Here is a 24,949-nt window from a genome sequence, read left to right on the forward strand (position 1 = left end):
ATGGGAGCAAAGATGTAAGCATGGGGATATTTAAGGCAACACTCAGCGGGGGGAACTAGGAAAAAGCAAATCTGTAACAGTAGGGGTGGCCCACTAAATCGTGGCGCATCTGGACGACGGCCTCTTTGTGGCCAGCACAGGTCTGCTCGCAGACGAGTACTGAAGCACGGAAAAGGGCCCGTGACTTACTGCCGAATGAAGGAGCACTCCAGTGTCTCACAGCCTAGATGAACTCCTGTTTTAAAAATGCTTTTTCACATCACATGTTTAATATGTAGGAGCAATTTTTATTTAAAACAACTCATGATCTTCTCTAGCAAGGGGTATTACATAATTCATACCAGTGGAGAAAACAGATGTCTCTACATCTCCGTTTTGCTTCCAGCGTCCAGTGGAGAAGAGATGAGACGCAGATTATCAGGCGAAGCCACCGCTGGTCCCCATGAGCCACATCGGAGCCTGGGACACAGCGGGGATTAAGGGGAACCCACTCTGGACAGTTAGCCCACAGGAGCCAGGCTTCCCAGGGAGAGAAAGCAGGCCCCCAGCCACCAAGAGTGCGACAAGACAGAAAGCTAGACGCCAGGGGAGGCAAGAGCACCTGTAGGGAATTCCTGGCGGCACAGGGAACTGGGGGCCGCAGAGGGTATAGGCGTGGGGCATGGATGTTTAACAGATTTGATTATTTACGCGCTTTTTCTGTGAACCTGCTCTGAGACCCCCAACCTTCAATGAGGCCTGTCACATGCACAGAAACTTAGACACAGGAAGTGTGCTCCCCACGCTGCAGAGCACAGAGAGAGGCGGGGGTGGGGGCTGCAACCCCATTGCCCAGCCCAGCACAGGAACACAGGCGCCACAGGGCCCAAGCCAAACCCAGTCTGTCCACAGGCGTCCCCATCTCCACAGCGTCCAGCCCCAATGCACACTCACCTGACTGCCACCCCCGATGGTCCTTCTCTACCTCATCACCTCCAGACCCTCAGCAGGTCCATCTCTGCAGCCCTAAAGACCGCCCCAAAGGAGCCCCATGCTTCCCACCACCTCCTCTGCCCAGCCCCACCCCACACGCCACGCCTGACCCACGACCCTGAACCAACCCCATGCTTCCCATCACCACTCAGTCCCACTCCACACACCAAGCCTACCCCAAGACCTATGAACCAGCCCCCCAAGTTCTCCTGCATCCACAGAAGAGCCCAAACCCGACAAGCCGTCTCTGGGCAAAAGCTCACAGCTCCCAGGAGGTCTGCGGACTCAGGCCCGAGTGCCTCTCCAGGAGCCCTCTGCTTGCCTGCCCCAGCTTCTCTCCAAGGCCACTGGGTCAAGGAGCCCCTGCTCTGTAGAGGGCCCTGCCCCCAAATCGCCCCGCCAAGGAGTCCTCATCTTTCCGTCTAAGCTCCCGGGTCAGACAGGCAGCCCCGCTTCCACCCGCCCCGGGCCTGTGCTGTCAGCGTGGGAGCCACAAGCACACGTGGCCACAGGGCACCAGAGACGCGCTCTCGCTGTGACAAACATGCCAGGTTTCAAACACTTACTACCAAAAGTGAGTGTGTGTTATCTCGCTCACAGCTTTTCTACTGATTAAATATTACATTTGTAATGTGTGAAGATGGTATCTGGTACATGTGGGATCGATAAATAAAATGTATCGTTAGAATGACTCTGGCCCGTCCCTCTGCACTCCCTCGGCGCGGCTTTGAGAGTGTCTGAAATCACGTCCGCGACTGGTGGCTTCTCACCCACCGCGCGGCTGCCATTACTGCCTGTGTTCCCTGCGCGCAGGTGGCTTGAGGTGCGTGCAGCTGGGCCTCCGGGTCACCGCTGCATTCCCAGCCCCGGGAACAGCACCTGCCCCACCACAGCTACTCCAGGGCCCAGGCACAGTCAGCTGACTCGATTAAAGCAAGAATGCAGGAGGAAGCCAGACCTAGAGCCAGAGGGACCAAGAGAATCCACGCGATGACCACAGCTGCCATCGACTGAGTCCTGACGGTGTGCCGGGCACCATCCTCAGAACGTGGCGGTAGGGAACTCACATACCCTCACGGCGGCACCGGGATTCAAACCGAGCTGTCTGGCAGCCGTCTGCCCTCAGACTGCCCCGGGCATCCCGCCGGACGGCCTCACACACGTGCAGAGAATTCACCGCCCGGCCCGGACCTTCCAGAGGCGATCCGCCCTTCCCAGCGGAGCTCTGACACAGGAGGTACAGAAACGCTAACCCCATAAGGGAGGAGCGGGACCGCGGTTCAGGCGGTGACAGGAATAGGTGATGAGCTCTCAGTAGCAAGGACGTCCTCTCTGGACTTTCCCCGTTACGGTAACGTGTTATTTCTCTCATTGCAAAGTCTCTATTCTCGCACACCTCACGCCAACGGTGACCGCAGACACCAAGCCTTACGGTGGGACCGGAGGCTTGGTGCTGCTCTCCTCATTCCCAGGTCGGCGTGGCTCCAGCCACAGAGGTTCCAGGTACAGGCTGAATACTCCTGGCTTTGACTTTCCGGACAACCTCCGTCTGGAACAAGAGTGTGCATGAGCCGGGGTTCTGAGGCCGCTGCCCGGGGAGAGGCCAGGGGCTGGTTTTGCTGTGTTTTATTTCAAGCTTCCCCGGAGACCGACTGGAGCTGGACCCCCGAGCTGCCAGAGCATCTCAGTTCCGTGCCTTTCCTCAAGTGGTCCCATCCACACAGCACCTCTCCCTTCACCTTCCATCCCTGCCCCTCTCCCTGGTCCAGGACCTCCTCCCCATCCCGAGCCTCTCCCGCACAAGCCTGCGTGTCTACCACGTCTGCCCAGCCTCTCCATAGGCCTGGGGCCCGACCCGCTACCAGGCAGATGCTTAGAAAGTGATCTCCAAGTAAATGAACGAGCCGGCGAGCGAATGACTGCGCGAATGAGCTGGGGCCAGAAGATACGCGGAGTCAGGAAGGTTGCAACCTTGTTAAAAGCGCCCACAACTGGGAGGGACCCAGAAGGCCTGAGCGGAACAGCCTGAGCCAATCACACATGAGGAAGGAGGACTGCGTGCTCTGAGTAAAATGCACCAGTGCCCGGGCACCTCGATTCCGACACACGGGCATGGGTGAGAAGGAAGGGCAAACCGCGCAGGACCGCCAGGGAATGGAGGGCCGCGCAGGAAGACACAGTGACCCAGGAACCCTCTGTTAATGGGCTGGGACCGCTGCGGAGGAGATGAGGTGCTCGAGCTGTGACTCGGGGAGTCCTTGCGTGGTTAGTCACAACCCCAAGTAACAACCCCCTACTGCGGACAACTGAAACAGCCAGATGACAGGGACGTGGCCTCAGACACACTCCAGCTGTGAGCCAGCAGGAGGACGACGGCACACGAGTGACATCCACGGCCACTGGCAGCCGTGCATTCAAGGACACTGCTGTCGAGGGCAGACAAGCATTTACAGGAGGTAAAGACAGCGAGGTGCAGGCAGGTACACTCCATGTCCCCAAATCTATAAACAGGAAGACACACACGTCGTAAAGGCCCTCCCAGCCTCCCACTGAGCCACCCAGGCACCCCACATCTGTAATTTTTAAATACACGTCATATCAGGGCGCCTGGGTGGCTCAGTGGGTGAAGCCTCTGCCTTTGGCTCAGGTCATGATCTCAGGGTCCCGGGATCAAGTCCCGCATCAGCTCTCTGCTCAGCTGGGAGCCTGCTTCCTCCCCCCACCCCACCCCCGGCCTGCCTCCCTGCCTACTTGTGATCTCTGTCAAATAAATAAATAAAATCTTTAAAAAACAAAAATAAATAACCATCCTTCATATCAAAGATAAACACACTTAATACTCCACAGGAAAGGGCTCTGTTCCTGCCACTCGAAGGCCTCGTGGAAGACGACCACGGAGCTGTCCAAACACACAAAGGGTCCTGAAAAGCACAGACCAGCACCAGCCTCTGGGTCCTCACTTGGGTTCCTCCAACGCCCCCTGGCCTCGCTCTGCCCCACCTCCTGCTCTCCACCCAGGCGCCTTCCGATCTCACTGCTGGCCCAGAAGTTGTCCCTCCTTCTCGGGCAGACCGGGGGTAGGGGCGGGGTTTCACCCTACAGGCCTGGCCAGACAGCACACTTTGGCAGCTACCCAGGCGCGTGAGGACCCACTGCTCCCACCCCCAGCCGAAACCCTGGGGGAGCTCACGCCAACGCACGGAATCACACGTGTGAGCCGTAGCCCTTCCCACGCTCCACGGTGATTATGCGCGACCCATCTGTCCCCGGGAAGCAGGAGCCTCTGGACTCCCTGTGCCTGGCCTGGGAGCTCTCCACGCATCTTACTGGAATAAAATAATCAACAATAATTTTTGCTATTCATAAAAGGGCACTTCTTCCACCCCAGGAAGATGGAGGAGACAGTAAAAAGTTAAAATGAAAATGGGATTTCTCTGTCTCTCAAAAGAAGAAAAAATCAGCCACAGCGGCCAAAGCAAATTTAAAATCTCATTGAAAATAACAGTAAGTTAAATGCTACACACTAAAGATCAAAAAATGACTCTGCAAAATAGACTTCATATTTTACTATTTGGTTTAGGTAATGGAGATAGAATTTTCAAGCACAAAAGGCCCAAATCTAGAAAGTTTTAATGACTTCTGATACAACTGGCACACATAAAAAAATTCATGTCTCACTAATTCAATATACATTTTATTGAGGAAATAGCCACGAATAAATGGGAGAAAAGAGTGTACTTTCCTGAAGTATTTAATAGTTTGATCTAGGAGGTCATTAAAGTAAAGGGACAAGCAAATGAAACCCAGGGACCTGCATATAGAAAGAGCTCCTGGCTGCGGGAGAGGAGCAGGGGCGCCGCAGGCAGCGCGGGCCCCACGCATCCCGGGGCACCAGCCGCGGGCGCCCACGCCGGGAGGACAGGCTGCCGATGCTCAACATGGTGAGCGCCACGGAGAGCGCAGAATGACTTACACAGAACCAAAGCAAGAAAAGATGGATGCTAAAAGTCAAAACAGGCCCGTTTAAGTTTACAAGGATTAGGAAACGCTTTCATGTAAGCTGATGGTAGTTCCTAAACCCGGGAAGAGTAGTGTGATAAAACAAGGATCAAGAAACGTATTCTGAAGTACTGAGTCTCCTGCTGCCTCTTGAAAATGAAAACACGGCGCGCCTTCTGCCCATTCCCCACCGACACGCCCCGAAACCCCACTGGGCTCCGGCCCCAGGGCGCCGGTCCAAAGCGTGCAGGACCCAGGGCCGCCAGAAGGGCAGCAAGCCCGCGGCTCGGAGCAGGCTGGGCCCCAGGCAGGGGCGGGCCAGCCCTCTGGGCCAGGGTGACTGGGGAGGATCCAAGGCCAAGCATCCCACCAAGTTTCAGACCCAGGTGGGCCGTACAGCCTGTGTGTCTCCAAGGCCCGCTTCACAGGCGGTGCCTGTGATCCTCGTAATCCGTGAACGCTCCCGCGCTCCCGTGTCGATCCCCCACTACCAGGCGGCTCCAAACGGCCTCATTATATCTGAGCCTGCTGTGACCACAGGGTGTGCAGAGAAGAAAGGGCTGGTGCCTGGAGAAAGCAGGAGGAGGAGGCGAGCGCGGGAGCCGAAGCCTCCATCAGAGCCGCGAGCGGCACAGGGAGTTCCGAACAGCTCCAGTTCAAAGCCGGCTGATTCACTTGCAGCTGAATCTCAGTGTCACCGTACACCGTCACTTACGCCCGGATTATCACAGAGAAACAGAAGCCAGATTAACCTCCCCAAAGCACGGTTCTCATCAGTCCAGTCCCTACCCAAACACCTTCCACGGCTCCCAGGTACGTGCAGAAGAGCTGATGAGTCAGTCTCGGGGCGTCAGTCTCGGGGCTGGGCTGCACCAATTCCTCGCTTCACTAACACGGAAACCGATGGAGTAACCCGAAGGTCCGACACAGGCAGATCTGAATCCAAGATCTCACCGTCTCTTTGCCACGGCCCACGTCCTTCCCACTGCGCCACGGCTGCCTCAAAACCACCCGCCTCATTTCCAGGGTCCGGCCCGCCTGTGCTGCCGGCTTTGCCTGCCACCGCGCTCAGAGGAGCGTCCGTCCCACGGTGTGGCGTGCAGAGCGCAGCCTCCCTCAGACGCGCCTGACTCGAGCGCGGGCCGGGCCAGCTGACCCCGAGACGCCGACGTCACGCCACGGTCTCTAGGGGGAACGGGTGCGTGTGTGCGCCCCCAGCCCCATCGGTGCTGGCCGTGCGGCTTCCGCAGACACCCAGACATCGAGGCTCAGGCTCCGCCTCCACACCCTTCCCTCGACACTGTCCCTGCACTCGTCCCTCCACCTGGGACGGCCTCACCCCATCTCCAGCCACTGAAGTCACACCCATAAGACAAGACCCGCTCACAAGCGCTGGGCCTCGGAACACTACACAGCCCACATCGAGGACACATCACCTTCCAGCAGGGGACCTGGCACTTCCCAACCAGCTACTAAATGTCTGGCGGCTGAATGGCAGGGTGGGGGGCCTTGCTTGTTTCACCTACAGCCCCTCCGCTGCCCAACCACAGAGTCTGTCCCCACCACCATCTCCTCACAGGCCTTCCTGGCAGCCCGGCGACAGGCAGCTTTCCATGGTGGCTTCAAGGACCACCCAGTGCCTGCACCTGCCACAAGCAGCTCATCATATACCTGGACGCCCACGGTCCACCATCACAGGAACATGACGTCAGCTCAGGACCCTGCACCCAGAGTGCCTGGTAACGAGTCACGTCGTGGGCCACAGCCCAGTGACCAGACCCTGATATGCAACCCCACGAGGACCTGCTCCCCGGAGGCCAAAAGCCACCAAGGCCGGCTACAGGGCACACCACAGCCTGGAGGTGCAGCAGCCCGGCCCCACCCCCTTCTCAGCAGACTAGGGATAACCCTCCTTAAGGTCAACCTTGGCCTCCATGGGCCGACCAAGAAGCACCAGGAAACCCAGCTGAGAAGGTGGACACACGAGGTCATGAGCAGTGAACGAGCAGCGCCCGGGCGCCCATCACCCGGGACAGGCCATAAATCACCTAACGCAACAGTAATTCCATCCAACAAACACACCTGATCTTACACACACGGCACTAACCTGAACAGAACATAAGGACAAAGATGTAAGCTTCCAACAAGAGATGAAGAGATCACAAGCACAGCATTCCCATCACCAGGACGAGTGAGCGGGCGCGCCCAGACGAGGGCAGACCGTGCGGCCGGGGTGCAGGGCTCCCGCGCCTGTTTCTGAAGTAGAATTCCCTCTCCCTCCACCTCGAAAGCCTCTGCAACAACCAGGGTGTGTAGGGAGGACAACAAAATTGAAGGGTATGTGTGTGCGTGTGTGTGTGTGCATGTGTGTGTGTGGTTTGAAGATTTTATTTATTTGTCAGAGAGAGAGCGCGCACACACAAGCAGGCAGAGAGGCAGGCAGAGGCAGAGAAGCAGGTTCCCCGCTGAGCAGGGAGCCCGATGCAGGAATTGATCCCAGGACCCCGGGATCATGACCTGAGCCGAAGGCAGACGCTTCACTGACGGAGCCACCCAGGCGTCCCGAAACTGAAGGGTTTTATCACTGCTGCACAAAGACCTTTTTCCCAGGGAAAGCATTTAGTTGCAAAGGACTGAAATATTCTGGCCTGGAGAAAGGTAAAGGGTCAGTCCCACGATGAATGACGTCCTCACGGCCCATGTGGGTCCACCCCGCCATCGGAGCACCGACCGCACAGGGGACGTGGGGTGCGGGGCAGAGGGGACCCCGGGAAGCCCCTGCGTGCGCGGCAGGGACGCAGCGACCCGGCGAGGAGCCAGCTCCCTTCGCCTACCCTCAGATGCCATCTGAAGACTCATCCAAGGCTCCTCGCGGTCGGCTGTCCCACATCCACGAACGGGACCTGGACAGCCTAGAAACAAGCGACCGCTCTATCTTTCCAATGTCCTGAACACCGGCTTGCTGCACCGAGTAAGACCAACCCCGCCCCCCCAAGGTAGCTCAACAGAGAAGCAGGTGCACAGACCCTGCAGTCAGGGACATTTCTATGCCGGAGACTCACTCTGAGACGGGAAGACCTCGGCCAGCTGGCTGAGCTCCGCCACCGGAGTGGGCAGTGCGCTGGCTCCGACAGGGCTTGGGGGGCCGCACAGCTGGTAGACCAGCGCTCAGCGCGCCCGGGCAGCTGCCATCCAGGAAGGAAAGTGCCTCCCACCCCCTCCCGGCTGGACCACTCGGTCACCACTGCCCACCACCGTGCCCCTCACACACAGGTCTGAGCCTCTAGAGTGATCCTGACGGCAGAGGTGCAGAGCGGGCGCACCTCAGCAGCCCCAAGGATGCACGTGTGGGCAGGAAGTCACAGAGCTGGCGTGGCCCTTTCTCCCAGAGGTAATTCAACCCTGAATTCAGTAACATCTCACCACGGGGCCCTCCTGAACGGGGTGACCCAAGGGTCAGGGGAAGAGCTCTCTCTTCAGCTGATACAAGAACAAAAACCTCCAATTCTGTAATTGCTGCTACACAAAAAACTTGTGCTGACTAAACGTGTGGTCCTTCTTTGGCACCAAGAATGTTTTGGGTGGTGGTTCTACATCGTGAACGTACCAAATGCTCCCGAACTGTATACCTCAAAATGGGTCGCTGTATACGACGTGGACTTCCTTCATTTTAGAAAAGGACATTTTCCTTGGAAATGCAATGATCTGTATGCCATCTGACACTTGCGAAGAGAGAGAGGGCCTAAACACCACCATCTACTAAACACCACCGGCCCCCAGGCGCCCCGATCCGCACCAGGCAAGAACAAGCGCATGGAGACAAGCGAGCGCACCGCATCTGTGTTTCACAGAGAACCGCGGGACGCGCCTGTCTGCACTCACGCTCGCACGGCGACCTGACCGCACACGACACTCCTGAAGGCAGAGGACGAGGACGCGGCTGACAGCCCGCAGAGGAAAGGACACTCCCTTGTCATCACATAAGCCCGCAGTAACCACTGGCTGCTTTAACACTGCATAATGTGGCTTTTCCAATTAATTTAAAAAAAAACTAGTAAACAGGAAATAAAAATAAATATTACCAGTTCCCAACTTTAAGCGACAAACCCTTGTGTATTCTTACCTTCCTCCTCCTCTAGAACAGCAAGGAACCTTTCTGCCAGTGTAAATTCTATTATGTATTTTGAATACTTACATTAGACGTCTAGATTTTCATTAGATACATAAATTAAATGCTGATTTAGACAGATAAGCAATTTTAATAAAAATTTAAAGTAAAGATCATTTTCAAAACGTTATACAGCCATTAAAAATGATGGTTATGAAGATTGTAGCAACATGGCAGAGACTTACAATATTAACCGGAAGAAAAAAGAGGTAACAAACCTAGCTCTATTCTCACCGCCTCCATGGGATGAAAAATATGGAGGAAGGAGGCAGAGGGAAAAGAAGGTGACACAAGTCAGGAAGGCAGGCCCACCGTGGGCCAGGTGCCATGCTCTCTGCAGATTAGCTCATCCAGCCTCTGAAACAGTGTGGACACAAAGTGCCATTATACCCATTTCACAGATGAAGAAAGTAAAGATTAAAGAAGCTTTAAAACAAAAAACAAAAAAACTACAGCAGCCACTCTGCTAGTGAACAGCAAAGCACCACCAGGACCCCTCGGGGCACCCCCACTTCCCGTGCCCTGTGGTCCCTGGGGCCCTGAGCGTTAGTGGCGGGTAGCAGGCTGCCCACCACGGCTCCTCACCTGTAACGTGCAGGCTTGTCCTTGTAGAACCATGGACAGATACACGGTCACACCGTGCATTTAAAAGTGGGTTTAAGAGGCACCTGGGTGGCTCAGTGGGTTAAACCTCTGCCTTCGGCTCAGGTCATGATCTCAGGGTCCTGGGATCGAGCCCCGCATCGGGCTCTCTGCTCAGCGGGGAGCCTGCTTCCCTCTCTCTCTGCCTGCCTCTCTGCCTACTTGTGATCTTTCTGTCAAATAAATAAAATCTTGAAAAATAAAAAAAGTGGGTTTAAAAAGACATCCCTACCTAATTTTCTTAAAATAACTTATCCCAAGAAAACGACATTGGGTTTTTTTAAGCATTTTAAGCAAACATGAACTTTTTCCCTGTGGGACCAATTTGAACATAGTGTAAGATTGTACCAGAAAGCCTCCCATTTCCATTAATCTCTAGCGCTGGCTAAAAACCAAACCAAGGCCTTCCTGGCAGCGCTGCCTCCTCACGGTAAACTCTGGACAGCGGTGGTTCTCCTCCCGCTCCACAAAGCCCAGGGGGCTCTTCACTCTTGCTGGCTGCCTTAAAGTGGAACTCCCTCCCCGTGTTAAACCCAGCGGCAATGCCGAACCAGATTATTTTCCATCTCCCAAGCCTTGCACTTGTACTCATTACACATCTCTTCCTGTTTTCTTACTTCAACCACGGAGGAGTTAATCCCGCATCAAATCTCTAACAAGGACTTTCGGGCTCCCGGAGCTAACGTCCCAGGACCGCGGGGGCTGCCGCCTCCGACCACAGGCGCCCCTCCTCCTTCCCTCCATCTGTCTTCTTACCTGCAAAACTGGGATCACGGGGGCCGCCAGCTCATCTGTCACTGAGGGTCAACACCAAACCCGCGAGGTATTTTCATGGCCAAGAGCTTTACAAACAAAAGCTGTCCTCCTCACGGTGACCGAGGCGGGCCATGTCTCGCCAAGCAAACGGCTACCACAGACAGCGCCTGCGGCCCCCAAGTCCCCGTGTCAAATGCTGACTCTCACGGACAGTGTTTGGAGGAGGAGCCTCCGGGAGGTGAGTGGGTCTGGAGGGTAGAGCCCCGTGAACGGGGTTAGCCCCTATAAGAGACCCCGGGGAGCTCCGTCCCCACGCCTGCCACGGAGGACACAGTGAGAAGGTGCCAAGTGTGAACCCGAGTTCAGCCTCCAGAACTACAAGAAATCAAGGCCTGTTACTAGAAACCCCTAGTCTGTGGCATTCTGTCCCGGCAGCTGGAATGGACACAGATAACAGCACCATCATCCCATGCGAGAACCGTCCTCCTTCCCTTTAACGTACCAGAACCCAGAAGCCCCCCATGGCTCAGAGGCCTCCCAGAGCCAGGCAGCACGTGGAGCCCAGAGCTGGGCGCACACACGTCCTTGGCAAGGGCTCCTGGGGCCACGATCAACATGCACCTCACAGGCCGCCATTCCAGACCCCGGGGGGACCTGCCTGCCACCTCGCTGCCTCGGGCTCCTGTCACCTCTCCCTCAGGCTGAGGGGGACAACTCACCATCACACCCAGAGGCCCCAGGGGTCAAAGTGCATCAGCACCTTTTCCTAAGTTAACACGCGTCGACAGCCATCCTGAGCCTGACTTTCTTCTCGGCTCCCTGGAGCAGTTCTCATCATTGGGGTCATTCTTTATTTTCATTAATAGATTCCAGTAAAGACCATATTCAAACAAAAATATCATTTTCTTTGCAGTTTCCAGAGCTAGACACTTGGCTTGCAGTGGTCTGTGGCCCTTCGGAGCCTCAGTTCCGTTTCTGGGAACAAAGCCGGGCACTGAGGAGAACTCATTCTAACGGCTGTGTCTGCCTGTGAGCTTCAGAGGTGTGACCACCGCGCCCTCCCCACCCGATACTCTGCAGACGTGCAAGGCCATTCACTCTCTGGGTCTCTGCTCTGCATGAGGCCCAGGCTGAGACCCCAGCACACAGCCCCTGACCTCAGGAAAGTGGAAATCCACGGAGGTGACACAGAGCCCCCCAATCTATCTGAGTGGCAAACACAGGTGGCTGTCTCCCCAACATCCAGCTCCTCCCTCTTCCCTGCTACCAGAACCCCAAGTTCTAAGTGTCAGTGACTAACCCCACATGAGAGACTTACTTGTTGGGGTCCCCCGCAGCCAGGGATTGACATGGGACCCAGCTCTGGTCAAACCCCTTCCCGATGAGAATACAGACGCGTGACGATCGCCCTTGGCCTCACACGAGCTGATGACCACCACCTCATGGCCACAAGCTCAGACCCTTGATGCCACGGCAGTGACGAATGCCAATGGCTCCCTACCCCAGCATCTTGCTGAGAAAAATAAACCCCTTTTTGTTTAAAAGTCCCCAAGTCAGATTTCCTGTTACCTGCAGCCACCACAAATGCTCCCCAATCCCCCTCAACGCAAGGGAACCCGGTCAGCCGATGAACCAGGGACGCGGGTCACCACCATGGGGACACCCACCAGCACCGTTTCTCCAGACCACGCCAGGACCAGTCACCGGTCCCTGGAAAACGAGGGCAAGTGACAGAGCGTCCAGCAGGAAGATGGGCGTAACTCACTCACCCTCGACGAGCGGCAGCAGAGCTGGGAGCTGCTCTGTCCTGGCGCGCCTCCCCCCTTCCCTTCTCTCCCCTTGCACACAACACAGGTTCCACGGCCTCCCCACAGCACCCTGACCTACACCAGAAGGTGTCAGAGAGAAAAGACAAACACGTCAAAGACTGATTTTTAAGAATGCTACTTTAAACCGTAAAGGAGACTCATATTTTTTTAACATTTGCTTTTAAGATTATGCGCAAAAAACCTTCATTCAACAGAATTCCCCCGAATGAGCCCTGAAAGGTCTCCTATCACACTGGGGGTTTCCTCGGCTCCAGATCCTGAGGGAAACCTTCGTTTTACCGACTCACACTCCACTGGGTGTGTCTCAAACTCACCGCTACGGCAGGTCACTCACACCCCACACCAGGGGTGGGCCCGGGGAGCGCTGGCACGGGGGGCGGCATGTGCCCCGGGCCCTCCCGGTCCCGTCCCAAGCCCAGGTGGGCCCCGCGGGTGCGGGTGACAGGATGCGGAGAGCACCGCGGCGGACAGACTGCCGCACGGCGGCACGTCTACACGGCAGGCACATCTACCATTTCGGTTTGCTGGTTTTATCGTCTTTCCTGTTCCCCAAAGTTCCAACAACATCCAACAACATCTCTAAGCTCCAACATTCCCAGACGCGCTCGGGTGGGAAAATGAAGTGGAGGAAGGAGTCACTCGGCCCCTCGCGGTGGGGGGACGGGGGCAGGAGCGGGGCCCACACCGGGAAAGGCTCCGGAGGCCGGCTGGGGAGGGCCAGGAGGGGATGGGCAGAGTGAAGAGCGCACGCAGCGCGAGCTCTGTCCGCAGCCGTCGTCGGCCCGTGCAGATTACTTGCTGCGTAACAGCTTTTACAGAAACAAAACCGGAGACAGAGGGCTCTGTGCCCCGAGGAAGGGCAGCAGAGTCTAACGGCTGCTGAGCACCACCAAGGACAAGTGTCTACCATGGGGCACCTCCGGGGCTGGGCACCGAGGAGGCAGCAGTGCCCGCCCCCTGGAGGGAAGGGGCCCCAGGAACAAGCAAGCGGCCGAGTGGGCAGAGGGTGAGGGTGCTCTGCGGCGAAACAAAGCCGGCTGGGGCGGGAACCAAGAGGGTAAGGTGTTCTGGGGCGGGAGGACAAGCTGCAGCCGCCCGCGGCTCAGTCCGGAGACCATGTGACGAGGTGGCCTGTGAGCAGAAAGCAGAAGTGAGTCATGCGGAAATCCAGGGCGGAGGCCCTGGGCATGGACGTGCTGGTATGCTCCGGAAACGGCAGAACACAGTGAGGCAGGGACGGAGAAGACGAGACCCAGAGAGGGATGGGGCAGGTCCTGCCGGGCCTTGAAGGCTGTCATCAGGCTTCTGGCTGGCCTGGAGCCCTGGAGGCTTTGCAAAGCAGCTGACCTGGATCTCATTCCCAAAGGACCACAGACACCACGTGCAGCACGGCCCTGGGCACACGGGTTTGCCAGGGGCCTGGTGAGGAGGCTACTGGCACCGGGTGAGAGGGGGTGGCTTGGGGCAGGGCATGGGGCAGAGGTGCTGGCCATACGAAGCCAAGGAGATGCGAGACTGACGGGCAGTGGAGGTGGGGTGGTGAGGCGACAGCAGAGAGTGACAGGAAGGGGAGCAGCCGTGTGCAGAGACGAGGGACCATGCGGCAGGACACAGGGGTCAGGGGGAAAAATCGGGGCATTGTGAATTTAACGCAGCTGCCACCTTTAACCCAGAAAGCACCTTTAAAAGTAGATGACCTGCTTAAAAACAAGCTCCCTCAGGTACGTGCACGAGGAACAGTAACTTGCCGCGTCCCTGCGGGCCTCAGAGAGATGCTACAGGGAGAATCCAACACGCGGTGCCACAGGAGGGCCGGCTGGAAGGCGCAGCAGGGACGCCACTGGACAACGCCAGGAAGCCTCAACACACGGGCTCTGGCCAGCCGGCCACACCCCGTGTCGCAGAAAGGGACAGGGACCCCACGGCGACCGCAGTCCTTGCACCTGTTCACACGCTCAGAAGGTGGTGCTCAGCGCACGGACAGCCGGGACCTCGAGAGGTGGAGGCCACGAGAAGGGCGGCGGCAGGGCGCTGTGTCTTGGCTCCCACCCCGCGCGGGCTCCGCGCCTGAGCCGCTCACAGGCTCACAGGCTCGGGTGGCCTCAGACATTCAGCAGCTGTTTTCAAAGCTGCTTTGTTTCACCAAAAGTACCTTTTCCTCGGGGCCCCTGGGTGGCTCCGTGGGTTAAAGCCTCTGCCTTCGGCTCAGGTCGTGATCTCGGGGTCCTGGGATCGAGCCCCGCATCGGGCTCTCTGCTCAGCGGGGAGCCTGCTTCCCCCTCTCTCTCTGCCTGCCTCTCTGCCTGTCAGATAGATAAATAAAATCTTTAAAAAAAAAAAAAAAAAAGTATGTTTTCCTCAAACCACGGAAAGGAGATAAAACTGGGCCTTCCAAAGAAAGCTGCCCAGGCTTCCGGGAGGCCTGAGTGGGGCAATCACGACTTTTCCCCTCTTTACCCTCCTAGTTACCTCCCCAAAGCCCCGCTGGCACCACAGGGGACAGAGCCACACTGTGCACACCTCGGGTAAGAAGAGAGGCAACAGGGCGACTGAGTCATTAGGTCCAAATGCATTCGGGCAAGGACAGGGGTGGGATGGAGAGAATCCTGAGCAGGGGAGTGAACAGGAAGGCGGCAGAGGAGGGAGGGAAGCGGGCGGTGGGAGGGAGGCGCAGGAGTGTGGGGAGGAGGGGAGCAGAGGCCAAGGTGGGCGCAGGGACAGCTGTGGGGGGTGGAGGGTGGGAGAAGTGCAGGAGAGAGGAGCAGGGGAGGAGGGGCCAGGAGCAGAGGCCAAGGTAGGGGGAGGAGGCGGAGGAGGGGAGGGGTGCGGCAGGGCAGAGGAGGGGAGCGAAAGTGGAGTGTCTGGCCTGAGCACTGAGCACGCAGAAGGCGCTGCGGCCACAGGAGCTGCACAGGACACGAAGGCCGGGGGTCCTGAGCCTCCACGCCCCGGGTCTTCGCTCTCTGGTAGCTGCAGGGGACACTCAGCGCGAGGGCCAGGGGCCAGTCCTCCAGGGAGAGGGCAGGGAAAGACACGGGCAGCTGGAGCTCTCGCTCTCCCCTGTCCTCCAGCCCAGTCCTCCAGCCCACCGGCCCTCAGGCGCAGGCGCTCACAGCCACCAGGGCCTGGCGGTTACCGGGTAGCGAGGGCGGCAGGACCAGCGCCCGGCCACTAGAGGGCGACGGTGGGAGCAGCTGGCCCACCGCCAGGACCCCAGATTGCAGGAGAGCCCTCCAGGCTTCAGGGGCGTCGCCCCGTGCCCAGACGAGCCCTCTGCTCCAGCTCTCCGACCTTGGGTATGAAAAGGGCCCCTCCTTCCTCAGCCCCTGAAGAGCACGGCGAAGGCCAAAGCTTCAGTCCCCGACCGGCTCCCATGCCGGGGCCAGCTGTGGGGCCGCAGGACCGGCCCGCCGCGCCAAAGACTCGAGCCCCTCAGTGGCTGACCAGGCTCAGGCCCGCACGGGGAGCAGACGGCCTGCGCCGGGCTCGGGGCAGTGCACGCACAAAGGGACTCACCGTATCCATTTAGCGCCCTTACCTCCCGAGCATCACGGCTCCGCCCCGCCGACCTTCAACGTGGCCTGCTCAGACGCTCACACGGGCCTACGGACGGGCGGTCAGCGCGCACGAAGCCCACAGTGCAGGGCTGGGCAGCCCGTGTAACCTACCGGACACTGCACGGGAAGTGACCGACAGCAAGGGCACCCGCGGAGCGCTGCTGACCCTTGTGATGGCGAGGCCGACCGGAAGCTGTGGCTGCTGTCCCGCGTCACGGGAGCGGAGCGTACCGGGTCACCAGCCCAGGAATCACTCGCCCGGGAAAAGACCCCAGTTCAAAATTCCAAGTAAGCGTCTACTGAACGGGCATGTCTCTCACACTGCCGCAGAGTCGAGCCGCTGCAAGTCGGGGACTGTGTGTATAAATGCCCGTGCGGCATCGAAGCCAGCACAGAGTGAGGACCCAAAACGGCCAGAACCATGGAATTACATGGCCACACTACTCTCCCCGGCTCTGTGTCCCAAGTCCCTGACTCTGTGTCCCCAGTGAAAGGACGCCTCTCCATGTGCACCAGAGGCCCCTCCTTACAGCCCGAGGCTCCCACTGTGCCATCTTGGCCTCCCTTGCTCCCAAGTCCACCGGCTTCGTGTCCCACCAGCTGCCAGGGCCCCCCAGCCTGCCCTGCAGCCCCGGGGAAAGAAAGCGCCTCACCCACCCACCCCCAGCCCCCACCCTCAGGCCCTTCCCCAGTCTACTCCCCAGCTTGTCCCTGCCCTCCTATCCCTTCCCCTCCGCGCTCCCAAGGGGCTGCCAGTCACCCCAGCCCCAGCCCCACGCTGCTGGAGACACCCCAGCCACAAGTGGGCCATGGCTCTCCCTCCGCAGAGGACAAACCACCTTCGGACTCCGTGCCCAGCCGCGCCTCCAAACCTCCCAGCGGCTCCGCAATGAGCTCCTTCTTCTGGCCTTCGGAGCCCTCAGGACCTGTCCCTTCCTACCTGCTGTCCTGCTCGCTGTCCCCCACCAGGCCGAGGCCTCAGCAGCCAGGTCCAGCCCACAAGCGTGGGAGCCCTGTCGCACCACCAGCCACCCCGGAAGGCCCGTCTCCACCTCCAGCTCCACCTGGGGTTAAGGGGCTACTCCGGGGGTCGCGGCTGACGGCTCACCCACAGCGGCACCCCCGGATTTGCGCTCCACGGGCGCCTTAGCACCTTCTGGGAGCTTCTGGTGTACTGAGTGTGCGCGTGTGTGTGCCTGCCCATCTCCACACACTAGAGCGTCTGCTCCCGCAGGGCAGGGCCGGGGGCGGGGGGGTCTGGTTCCCTGCTTCTCTCCAGCGCCTGCACCCACAGCAAGTGCCCAGTGGACCCGGTTGAATGAGTGAACCCTGCGGGCGCTTTCCCAAATGACCTCCGGGTCCCAGGACCCTGCAGGGTGGGCCTCGTTCCCCCAGTCACCTGCCGAGAGTGGATAGCACAGAGCCCGGGCCTGGCGCCAGAGCCAGACGGCCTCCTCCTGCCACCACGGCCCCGCAGGGCTGTCCTCCAGCCGCAGGCCCTGAGGGGGCAGCTACCTTAACCTCACTCCCGGAGTGAGCAGCTCCACGGACTCTGCTCCCCGCAGAACACTCTCTCCTCCCCACCTCCATCTACGGGGACACTCCCCAGCCTCGGGCCAGACTGGGTGCTCAGGCAGGGGAGCCAGAAGGAGCCCATGCACCCAGCCTCGCTCCCCTGGCAGACACGGCAGGCCCGGAGGCCCCGTGCCCTCGACGCCACACCACTGAGACAGGGCGGCTCCGCGGGCCTCCGGACCGCGTGTTCTGCCCCCGGCCCAATCCCGCTCCCACGCACAGATGCACGCGATAAAAATGAACGCCCCCGAGTGTCATTTTCTTGGGCTTCAAAGCAGCAGCCTTTTGCACGAATAAATATTGAGTCAATGCTAAGAGCAGAATGAGCTGTTAAGTTCTATTTGCTACCCTCATCCCCAGGCTCACCACAGAGCACAAGCTAAACAAAGAAAAACAGCTCTCCGCCGACGAGATGACATTCGCAGGTAGAATCATTTCTGTGGGCACTTCTCACATCAGTGATTTGCTTCTCCAACATTGGCAAATATTTGCCACTTATGTCTTTTATGTAATGTGGAGATAATATATTCCACTGTCTTCCAAGGCTATCTTAAATGGCTTATAGAAACAGGCAATTTACTGGCTCTGTTTCCTCCTGCCACTAAATACAGATCCAGTAATTGTTTAACTTCGAGAGCTTTTCGGTGTGAGATTTCATACTTCAACAGAACGCCAAAGACAGGAAACACTCGTAATGCCACCGGCCCAACAAAAGAATCTTACTTTTAACTGTTAACCTCCCCTCCTGCCCATGCCTACCCGCTTTCCCCACGAGTCCTGAAAGCTTTCTTTTTTTTTTTTTTTTTAAGATTTTATTTATTTATTTGACAGGCAGAGATCACAAGCAGGCAGAGAGGCAGGCAGAGAGAGGAGGAAGCAGGCTCCCCACTGAGCAGGGAACCCGATGCGGGGCTCGATCCCATGACCCTGGGATCATGACCTGAGGCAAAGGCAGTGGCTTTAACCCACTGAGCTACCCAGGTGCCCCGAAAGCTTTGTTCTTAAAGAGGATCTTAGTGTCCACAAGTTAGTCCGCTGATGATGTCCACGAGAAGACTATGGGGGCTCAGCTCCTGACCCAGAACTGCAACTCCTAGCAGCGGATCTTGTCTTCGCCAACTGCCTCCGTGCCCCTACTGTTAGAAACCGCATACCTCAACCAAGAGAACACGTGCAAACCGCCTTGACTCGGCTGTGACCACACAGTGACCATGTCCGTCAGTGCTCTGAAAATCAAGGTCAAGGGTAAACAGGCCAACACAAACAAATAGGGCAGATGACTAGCACTGTTCAGCATTCACTGTGTGCTGGGCCCACTCCTACGCATTCTATACGCATCCCCTCCCGGGCTCTGACACGCAGCACAGCTAGCACCACTGGGACACGAATGAGGACCCCAGAAGCACTCCCAGGCTTGCTCTGCTCACAGGGCCAGAGAGCGCTGATCCCGCACTCCCCACCCGTGGTCGTCCTCAGAACCCCCGCCCTCCCTGCACTCTGGGACCTGGCCTCCCCACACGGCCCCAGGGGCACCTATGTGTTGCCAAGCTGGAAAAGCAAGTGGCTGAGGGATGTGCTCAAACCCCACGACTAGACTCCCCAAAGCCCGAGGCACCTGACCTCCCAGCGCCGTGGGTAAGATCTCCACTCCAGCTGTTCCCCTCCCCGACCCATACTTCGGGACGCTTGATGACCATCACTAGTCACCAGTGCGGAGCAAGGATCATAGGTCCAAACCCACTGCAGGGACACAAAGTGAGGAAGAAGCCAAGTGCCCGTTGGGAAGGGCAGAAAAGGCGTCTGGGGCAGCCCAGGGCAGCATCGCACAGCCCGTGCGGGCCGGGCGGGTGTCGAGCACTAACACGGGAAAGATGCCGTGAGGTTTAAAGTGGGAAGCAGAGCAGCATTGCCACATGGGGGGGCGGTAAGCAGACCATATAAATGCACAGATCCCAAAGCGTCTCTCCACACACGACTTCTGAACTACCACAGGACGACAGTCCCCTCTCCAGGTAGAACTGACAGCCGCCATCTCCAGCTGCCATCCATCTCCATCAGGCATGCACTCCTGACCAGGAGGACCAACCGGCTCCGGGGCCTCTCACCATGATGACAGGCACCACACACCTCACAGGTGACATTCCTGCCCAAACAACCAGCCTGAACCTCACTGGGAGGACAGGAGACAGCCCTGCCGAGGGGTGCCACACAACAGCTGGCCTGTCCTCCCCCAAAGCCCCAACACCCAGGAACATGGAGCACACGGGGACCCCTCAGCTGACGGGGAGGACGGACCAGGAGATAGACACAGCGGATGTCACTGGGACGACTGGCACGACGTTAACGTGGGCCGCGAGGTGGTTGGCGCACCATCTCGCTGGGAAAGTCCCGGTTCTGACGACAGTCCTGTATTATGCTGACAGTGTCTCTGTGCTTAGAAAACACAGTGACGCTCTCGGGGGCCCAGGGATGCAGCGTCTCTAGCGGACTCAAACAGTTCGGGGGAAACACACTGCCACCACACACACACACACGCGCGCGCGCACACACACACAGTGAAGGTGGGGCAAAGCGCAAACTGTGGCTGAACTGACATAGGAGTCATCGTACTATTCTTGCAACTTCTTTCTAAATCTGAAATTACACCAGAATGAGAAGTTTAAAACGTCATGTGCATCAACCGTCCCCAGAAGACGACACCCAGCATCACGGGAAGGAGGGAAAGCCGGGCTGGGGAGGAGAGCGACATGTTTTTACCGGACATCCACCCACATGCACGAGCAAAACAATCAGGAAAATGAAAATGAAGAAACCTTCGTTAAAAACCCTCTGCACCCAGAGGGGACCAGCGCCCCAGCGGACTGGGCCCATCCTTCTGCTGGCCTGGCTCCGCCTCCACCGCCCTCCTCGCAGGCGGCCCATCCGCGTGCCTCGTGTGCCACCTGCTGGCGGAGTGGGGCACTGCACAGCCTGCCCCCACCCCCCCCACCCCCTCCTACCCCCAGCCCCCATGCCACTCCTGCACCTGCCCTCCACCATGCGTGATCCCACGACCGCGGCCACATCCCACCTCCCGGAGAGCTCCCCCCGGCCAGCAAGACACCCGCGGCAGCATGGCGCTCCACGAGGATGAGGTGTACAGCTTCAAGGGGAACTCCAGCAGGCAGACCTGGAAGTGGGCACCGGCCTCAGAGCCCGCTGGCAGCGCAGCCCCACGGCTACGGTGACCCTGGAGACCACTGGTGACTGTACTACCCCCTGCTGGCCTGCCCACCCACACCCATCCTTGCGGGTGCTCTCGGCCGTTGCTCACTCTACACCAAGGAAGGTGTGAGGTCAGCAGCACCCAGGACCCCAGTCACCAGCTGTGTGCCCCCACGAACACTCGAGAGCAGGGACGTCCACTGGTCCGCCCTGCAGGGCCAACCCAGGGAGGCTCCACAAAGCCTAAGAGGTTGATTCGGGGCATTAAGGAAAACAGAACAGAAAATGCCAGATCAATGGCACTGGAAGCCCAGGACCAGCACTCAGCAAACGTAAACCTTAAGGTCAAATGGTCAACTCTGTGACTCGCGGGCAGGACCGCACAAACAGACCACGTGACAAAGCACACCACACGCAGGGGCACAGGCACGCGTGCCCTCCGCCGGCGGGGACTCACCGAGGTCTGTGTTGGGGCCGGCAAGGAGCTGCTTGAACTTGTCGAGCCGTGAGGCCTCTCGTTCACTTAACGCTGAGCTGCTGAGGGCACTAGGGTCAGACGTGCTACCCAGGGCGACTGTCACCGAATGTGGGAGAGACTGGGAGCGCTGCAGAGGGACAGTGTCGCTGGCACTTTCTGCAGAGAGAGAGAGCAGGGGGTGAGGACGGCCTCCTGATGCTCCCCAGTAAGAAGGCTCCCACGTGCGCCACTTTCTCTTTGTGAATGCCACTGTGCCTCAGCTGCCCCCCTCCCGTCACGGGACAGCGCAAACCTGGGTTCCTGGAGCAATAAAGCGAAAGTAGAGAATGCCCAAGAAGTTCACTGGCCCCAGAGCATTCCTCACTCGGGAAACAGGCTCACCCAAAAGCAAGACGACAACCAGAAACGTCCAGACCACCTCAGGGTGCACCCCCGGTCAGGGCTCCCCTGAAGCACGCCTGCCTGGGGGACACAACGCCAGGACCCGCTGGTGTACAGCAGGGCTGACGCTGCCTGTGGGGCCCCCCGGGCGTGAGCACAGAAGGAAGCCACTGAGTCAGGTGAGGAAGGACGTGAGCCCACAATGGCACGGAGGACTCTGCACCCCTCGGGTCTCCCCAAGCCCATGAGGGAGCTGGGCAGGGACCATGACCAACAGAAAGCACAGGAAGCTAGAGCGCACAAAAGCGGGGTGGGGGGTGCTGCAGGTGGGGGGTGCCCAAGACCCCCCCAGGGCACCACCTACCACCACTGCCCAAAGGCCCACGAATGGGGACATGCAGGCCAAGGTGAAACCATGCATTAAATCCAGGAACCCGGGCCGGGAAGAGCCACAGGAGAGAGCCCAAGGTCCCACACCCACTCAGAAAAAACCACCAGGGACCAACAAGGGGCCCAAAAGCAAAAGGCGGGGACAGGCTGCATGGGCCCAGGTCTAAATCCCCCCGAATGGTCACCTCTTCCAAAACTGGAATTTAGAGTAGAGGGAGAAATCGACTCCAGGAGATGGGACGAGAAACAAACAGGGAGATGGAAACGTGCTGGCTCCCGTGCGCTGTCAGACCCCCACCAGCTCCCTCCTTCCTGCCGACTCACGACCCTAGAAACAGAGCCTAGAAAGGCTTCACACAGAAACCCCTGGCCTACGGAGGAGCACTGCGGCCCACGGCCTCTGGGCAGAGTCTGGCCCACTTAAGCTACCAGAAAAGCCTAAAGAAGTGGGTGTCCAGGTGAGAGCAAGCCCGGCCCCTCCTCCAGGCCTCCCCACCACCTGCACTCGGGGAGGCCCGGGGCTGTGATGCTCAGACTGCCTCCTCCCCGCCCTCGGAATCTGTTAGTCCCCGTGAGTCATGATCTTTCCTTAGGAAAGACGATGATAGGAGGAGCGATCCCACGTTCCACCGCAGAACCAAATGGGCTGGGTTTGACTTCTCTGCCATCTCAGAGAGCATCGGTGTGATTTATGGCGACACGAATGGACCACTTGGTCCCGAGCAGAGCACACATCCAGGCCCCCTCTAAGATGGGACAGGCGGGGTTTGCAAGGCACGCTGATGCCCCTCCCTACTGAAGAAGCAGGAAGGCCAACAGCCACGTCTCCCTGCTACTGTCAATGAAAACACATCAGCGTCCCCACAGCCAGCGTCGACTCAGGAGCCACTCGCAGCCAGCTCCCCACCAGCAGTGGAGACAGTCCTCCCCAGCCACGCCCACTGAGCCCTTCGCAGCCTAAGGCACGGCCTCACCATTACCAGTGGTACCCCAGACCAAGCAAAGTGCACCTGACTTGAAGTACAAAGGCACAGACTCCTCAGACACTAAGAAAGTCAGGAGAGTCAGAAGATAGTAAGCAGGAGGCACGGGTAAGGCCAGCCCAAGCGCCCTCCCTGCAGCTTCCTAACTTTCAGGCTGCCATCTACCCAGGGCTGGAGGCCAGAGTCGGGGGCAGCTGGCAGGTCCCTTGGACACCGCCACATGGGGTGATGTGAAACGTAGCATGCGGGACTGTGAAGATGACAGAGCACCGTTCCTACGAGCCATCACACGAAACTGGCCTTGCCTGGCCCTGAGCCATGGGGCCACTGCAGGGATGAGGGTAGGGCAGGACATGGAGGTGAGGAGAGCCCACAGTCACCAGGCCCTGGGGAGAGCTTGGTTTAACTCACTGACATTCATGTAATGACACGGGACACCAAAGGGAAACAAAGGTAATGGGACATGGTCTCTGCCTTTGGGGAACTTGCAAACCACGCAGATGGGGTGTGCAATCGGGCCCAGCCCACCCAGCACCTCCCCTCAGCCGGGATGGCCTCCCCTCCTGAACCTGGACCCTCACCCTCCTGCTAACCTTAGACATCACATCCTCCCTGAAGCCTTCCCTGACATGCCCCTGGCCCTCCTCAGCAAGACAAAACCAGGACTTCTACCCCTGGGTGCTTCTGGGTCCACCGCCCCAAGGCTCCATCCCACCCACGGAGGTGGAGGACTGGGAGCCCTGTGTCTCCCCACTGGACTGACAGTCAACACATCCACACGGGGTCCAGTCCAGTAAGAACAGGACTGACGTGGTCTTAGGCCAACATCAAGTAGGCCATCCCCGGGACGCCTGGGTGGCTCAGTTGGTTAAGCAGCTGCCTTCGGCTCAGGTCATGATCCCAGCGTCCTGGGATCGAGTCCCACATCAGGCTCCTTGCTCGGCGGGGAGCCTGCTTCTCCCTCTGCCTCTGCCTGCCATTCTGTCTGCCTGTGCTCGCTCTCTCTCTCTCTGACAAATAAATAAAATCTTAAAAAAAAAAAAAAAAAAGTAGGCCATCCCCGTGAGTAACAAGCCACCCAGAGAACTGAACACAGGCCCACGATTTCTGCCCACCACTGCCCACCACCCGCGGGATCGGCTCCCCGAGAGGCCACCTCGAGCTCCAGAGGGGCCCTCTCCCCCTCAGTCCTGTGCACCTTGGGCTAGAGTTCCCTGTGGGGCAGCCCTGGTCTCCACCTACTTCATGCCAGGCACACACACTCCCTGACCCAGATGGGACTATGGGAAAGGTCCTAAAACATGACCTCGTGCCCCCTCAGGGTGGAATCACCCGCGGAGAGGTCCTGCTCTCTGTGGTGAGGCCAGAGGCTAGCAGCAGGCCCCGGCGTCAGACGCCATGGACTCCCGCCCCACCACTCAGCGTGCCGGGCGAGCCACGTGACCTCCCCGTACCCGCCCCGGAAGCTTTCTCCTGCGGTGGCCGCGAAGTCGGAGGGGTCTGTTTGCGACGAGGGCCTGCGACAGTCCTTGCCCCACAGTGAGCGATGGGTAAATGCCGTCAGGACACGAGTTGCTCACAAAGGAAAGATGGCTGCGCGCCGGGGGGCGGAGGCACAAGGCAGACACGGTTGTCCGCCCCCTTCCCCAGCACGAGCCGCTTGGAGCTTCCTTCCCCTAGCTTCTACGGGAGGGAGTTACCCCAAGGCTCCCCACCCTGGCCGGAGGCAGCCCAAGGGCCGAATGCTGGGCGGCCCCAAAGTCCATGCACTCAAGTCCTACCCCGGATGGGATGGGGTCAGGAAGCAGAGCCTCGGGTTCAGAGGAAGTCATGCGGCTGGGGTGCCCCAGTGGGATCGGTGCTCGTGGAGAGTCACGAGACAGCCTGTTTCCCCTCTCTAGTCTCCCCCACACGAGGATACCGTGAGAAGGTGGCTGTCTGCACCCCAAAAAGGGCCCTCGCCAGAACCCAACTGTCTTGGCCGCCTGACCTCAGACTTAGCCTCCAGAACTACA

The 24,949-nt window shown here is 58.7% G+C and overlaps 1 protein-coding gene across 2 annotated transcripts in view; it reads right to left on the reverse strand.

Moving 5' to 3' along the window:
- Positions 1 to 24,949, reverse strand: part of TBC1D22A (TBC1 domain family member 22A) — a 289,882-nt gene that overhangs the window by 243,599 nt on the left and 21,334 nt on the right. For both annotated transcript variants that reach the window (XM_032882758.1, XM_032882759.1), the window contains exon 4: positions 21,160 to 21,336. In XM_032882758.1, the coding sequence (XP_032738649.1) occupies positions 21,160 to 21,336 (177 nt within the window). The remainder of the gene's footprint in view (positions 1 to 21,159; positions 21,337 to 24,949) is intronic.

The sequence above is a fragment of the Lontra canadensis genome, unplaced genomic scaffold, assembly GCF_010015895.1.
Source record: "Lontra canadensis isolate GAN:19392208 unplaced genomic scaffold, GSC_riverotter_1.0 scaffold84, whole genome shotgun sequence".
In the NCBI taxonomy this organism is placed as follows: domain Eukaryota; kingdom Metazoa; phylum Chordata; class Mammalia; order Carnivora; family Mustelidae; genus Lontra; species Lontra canadensis.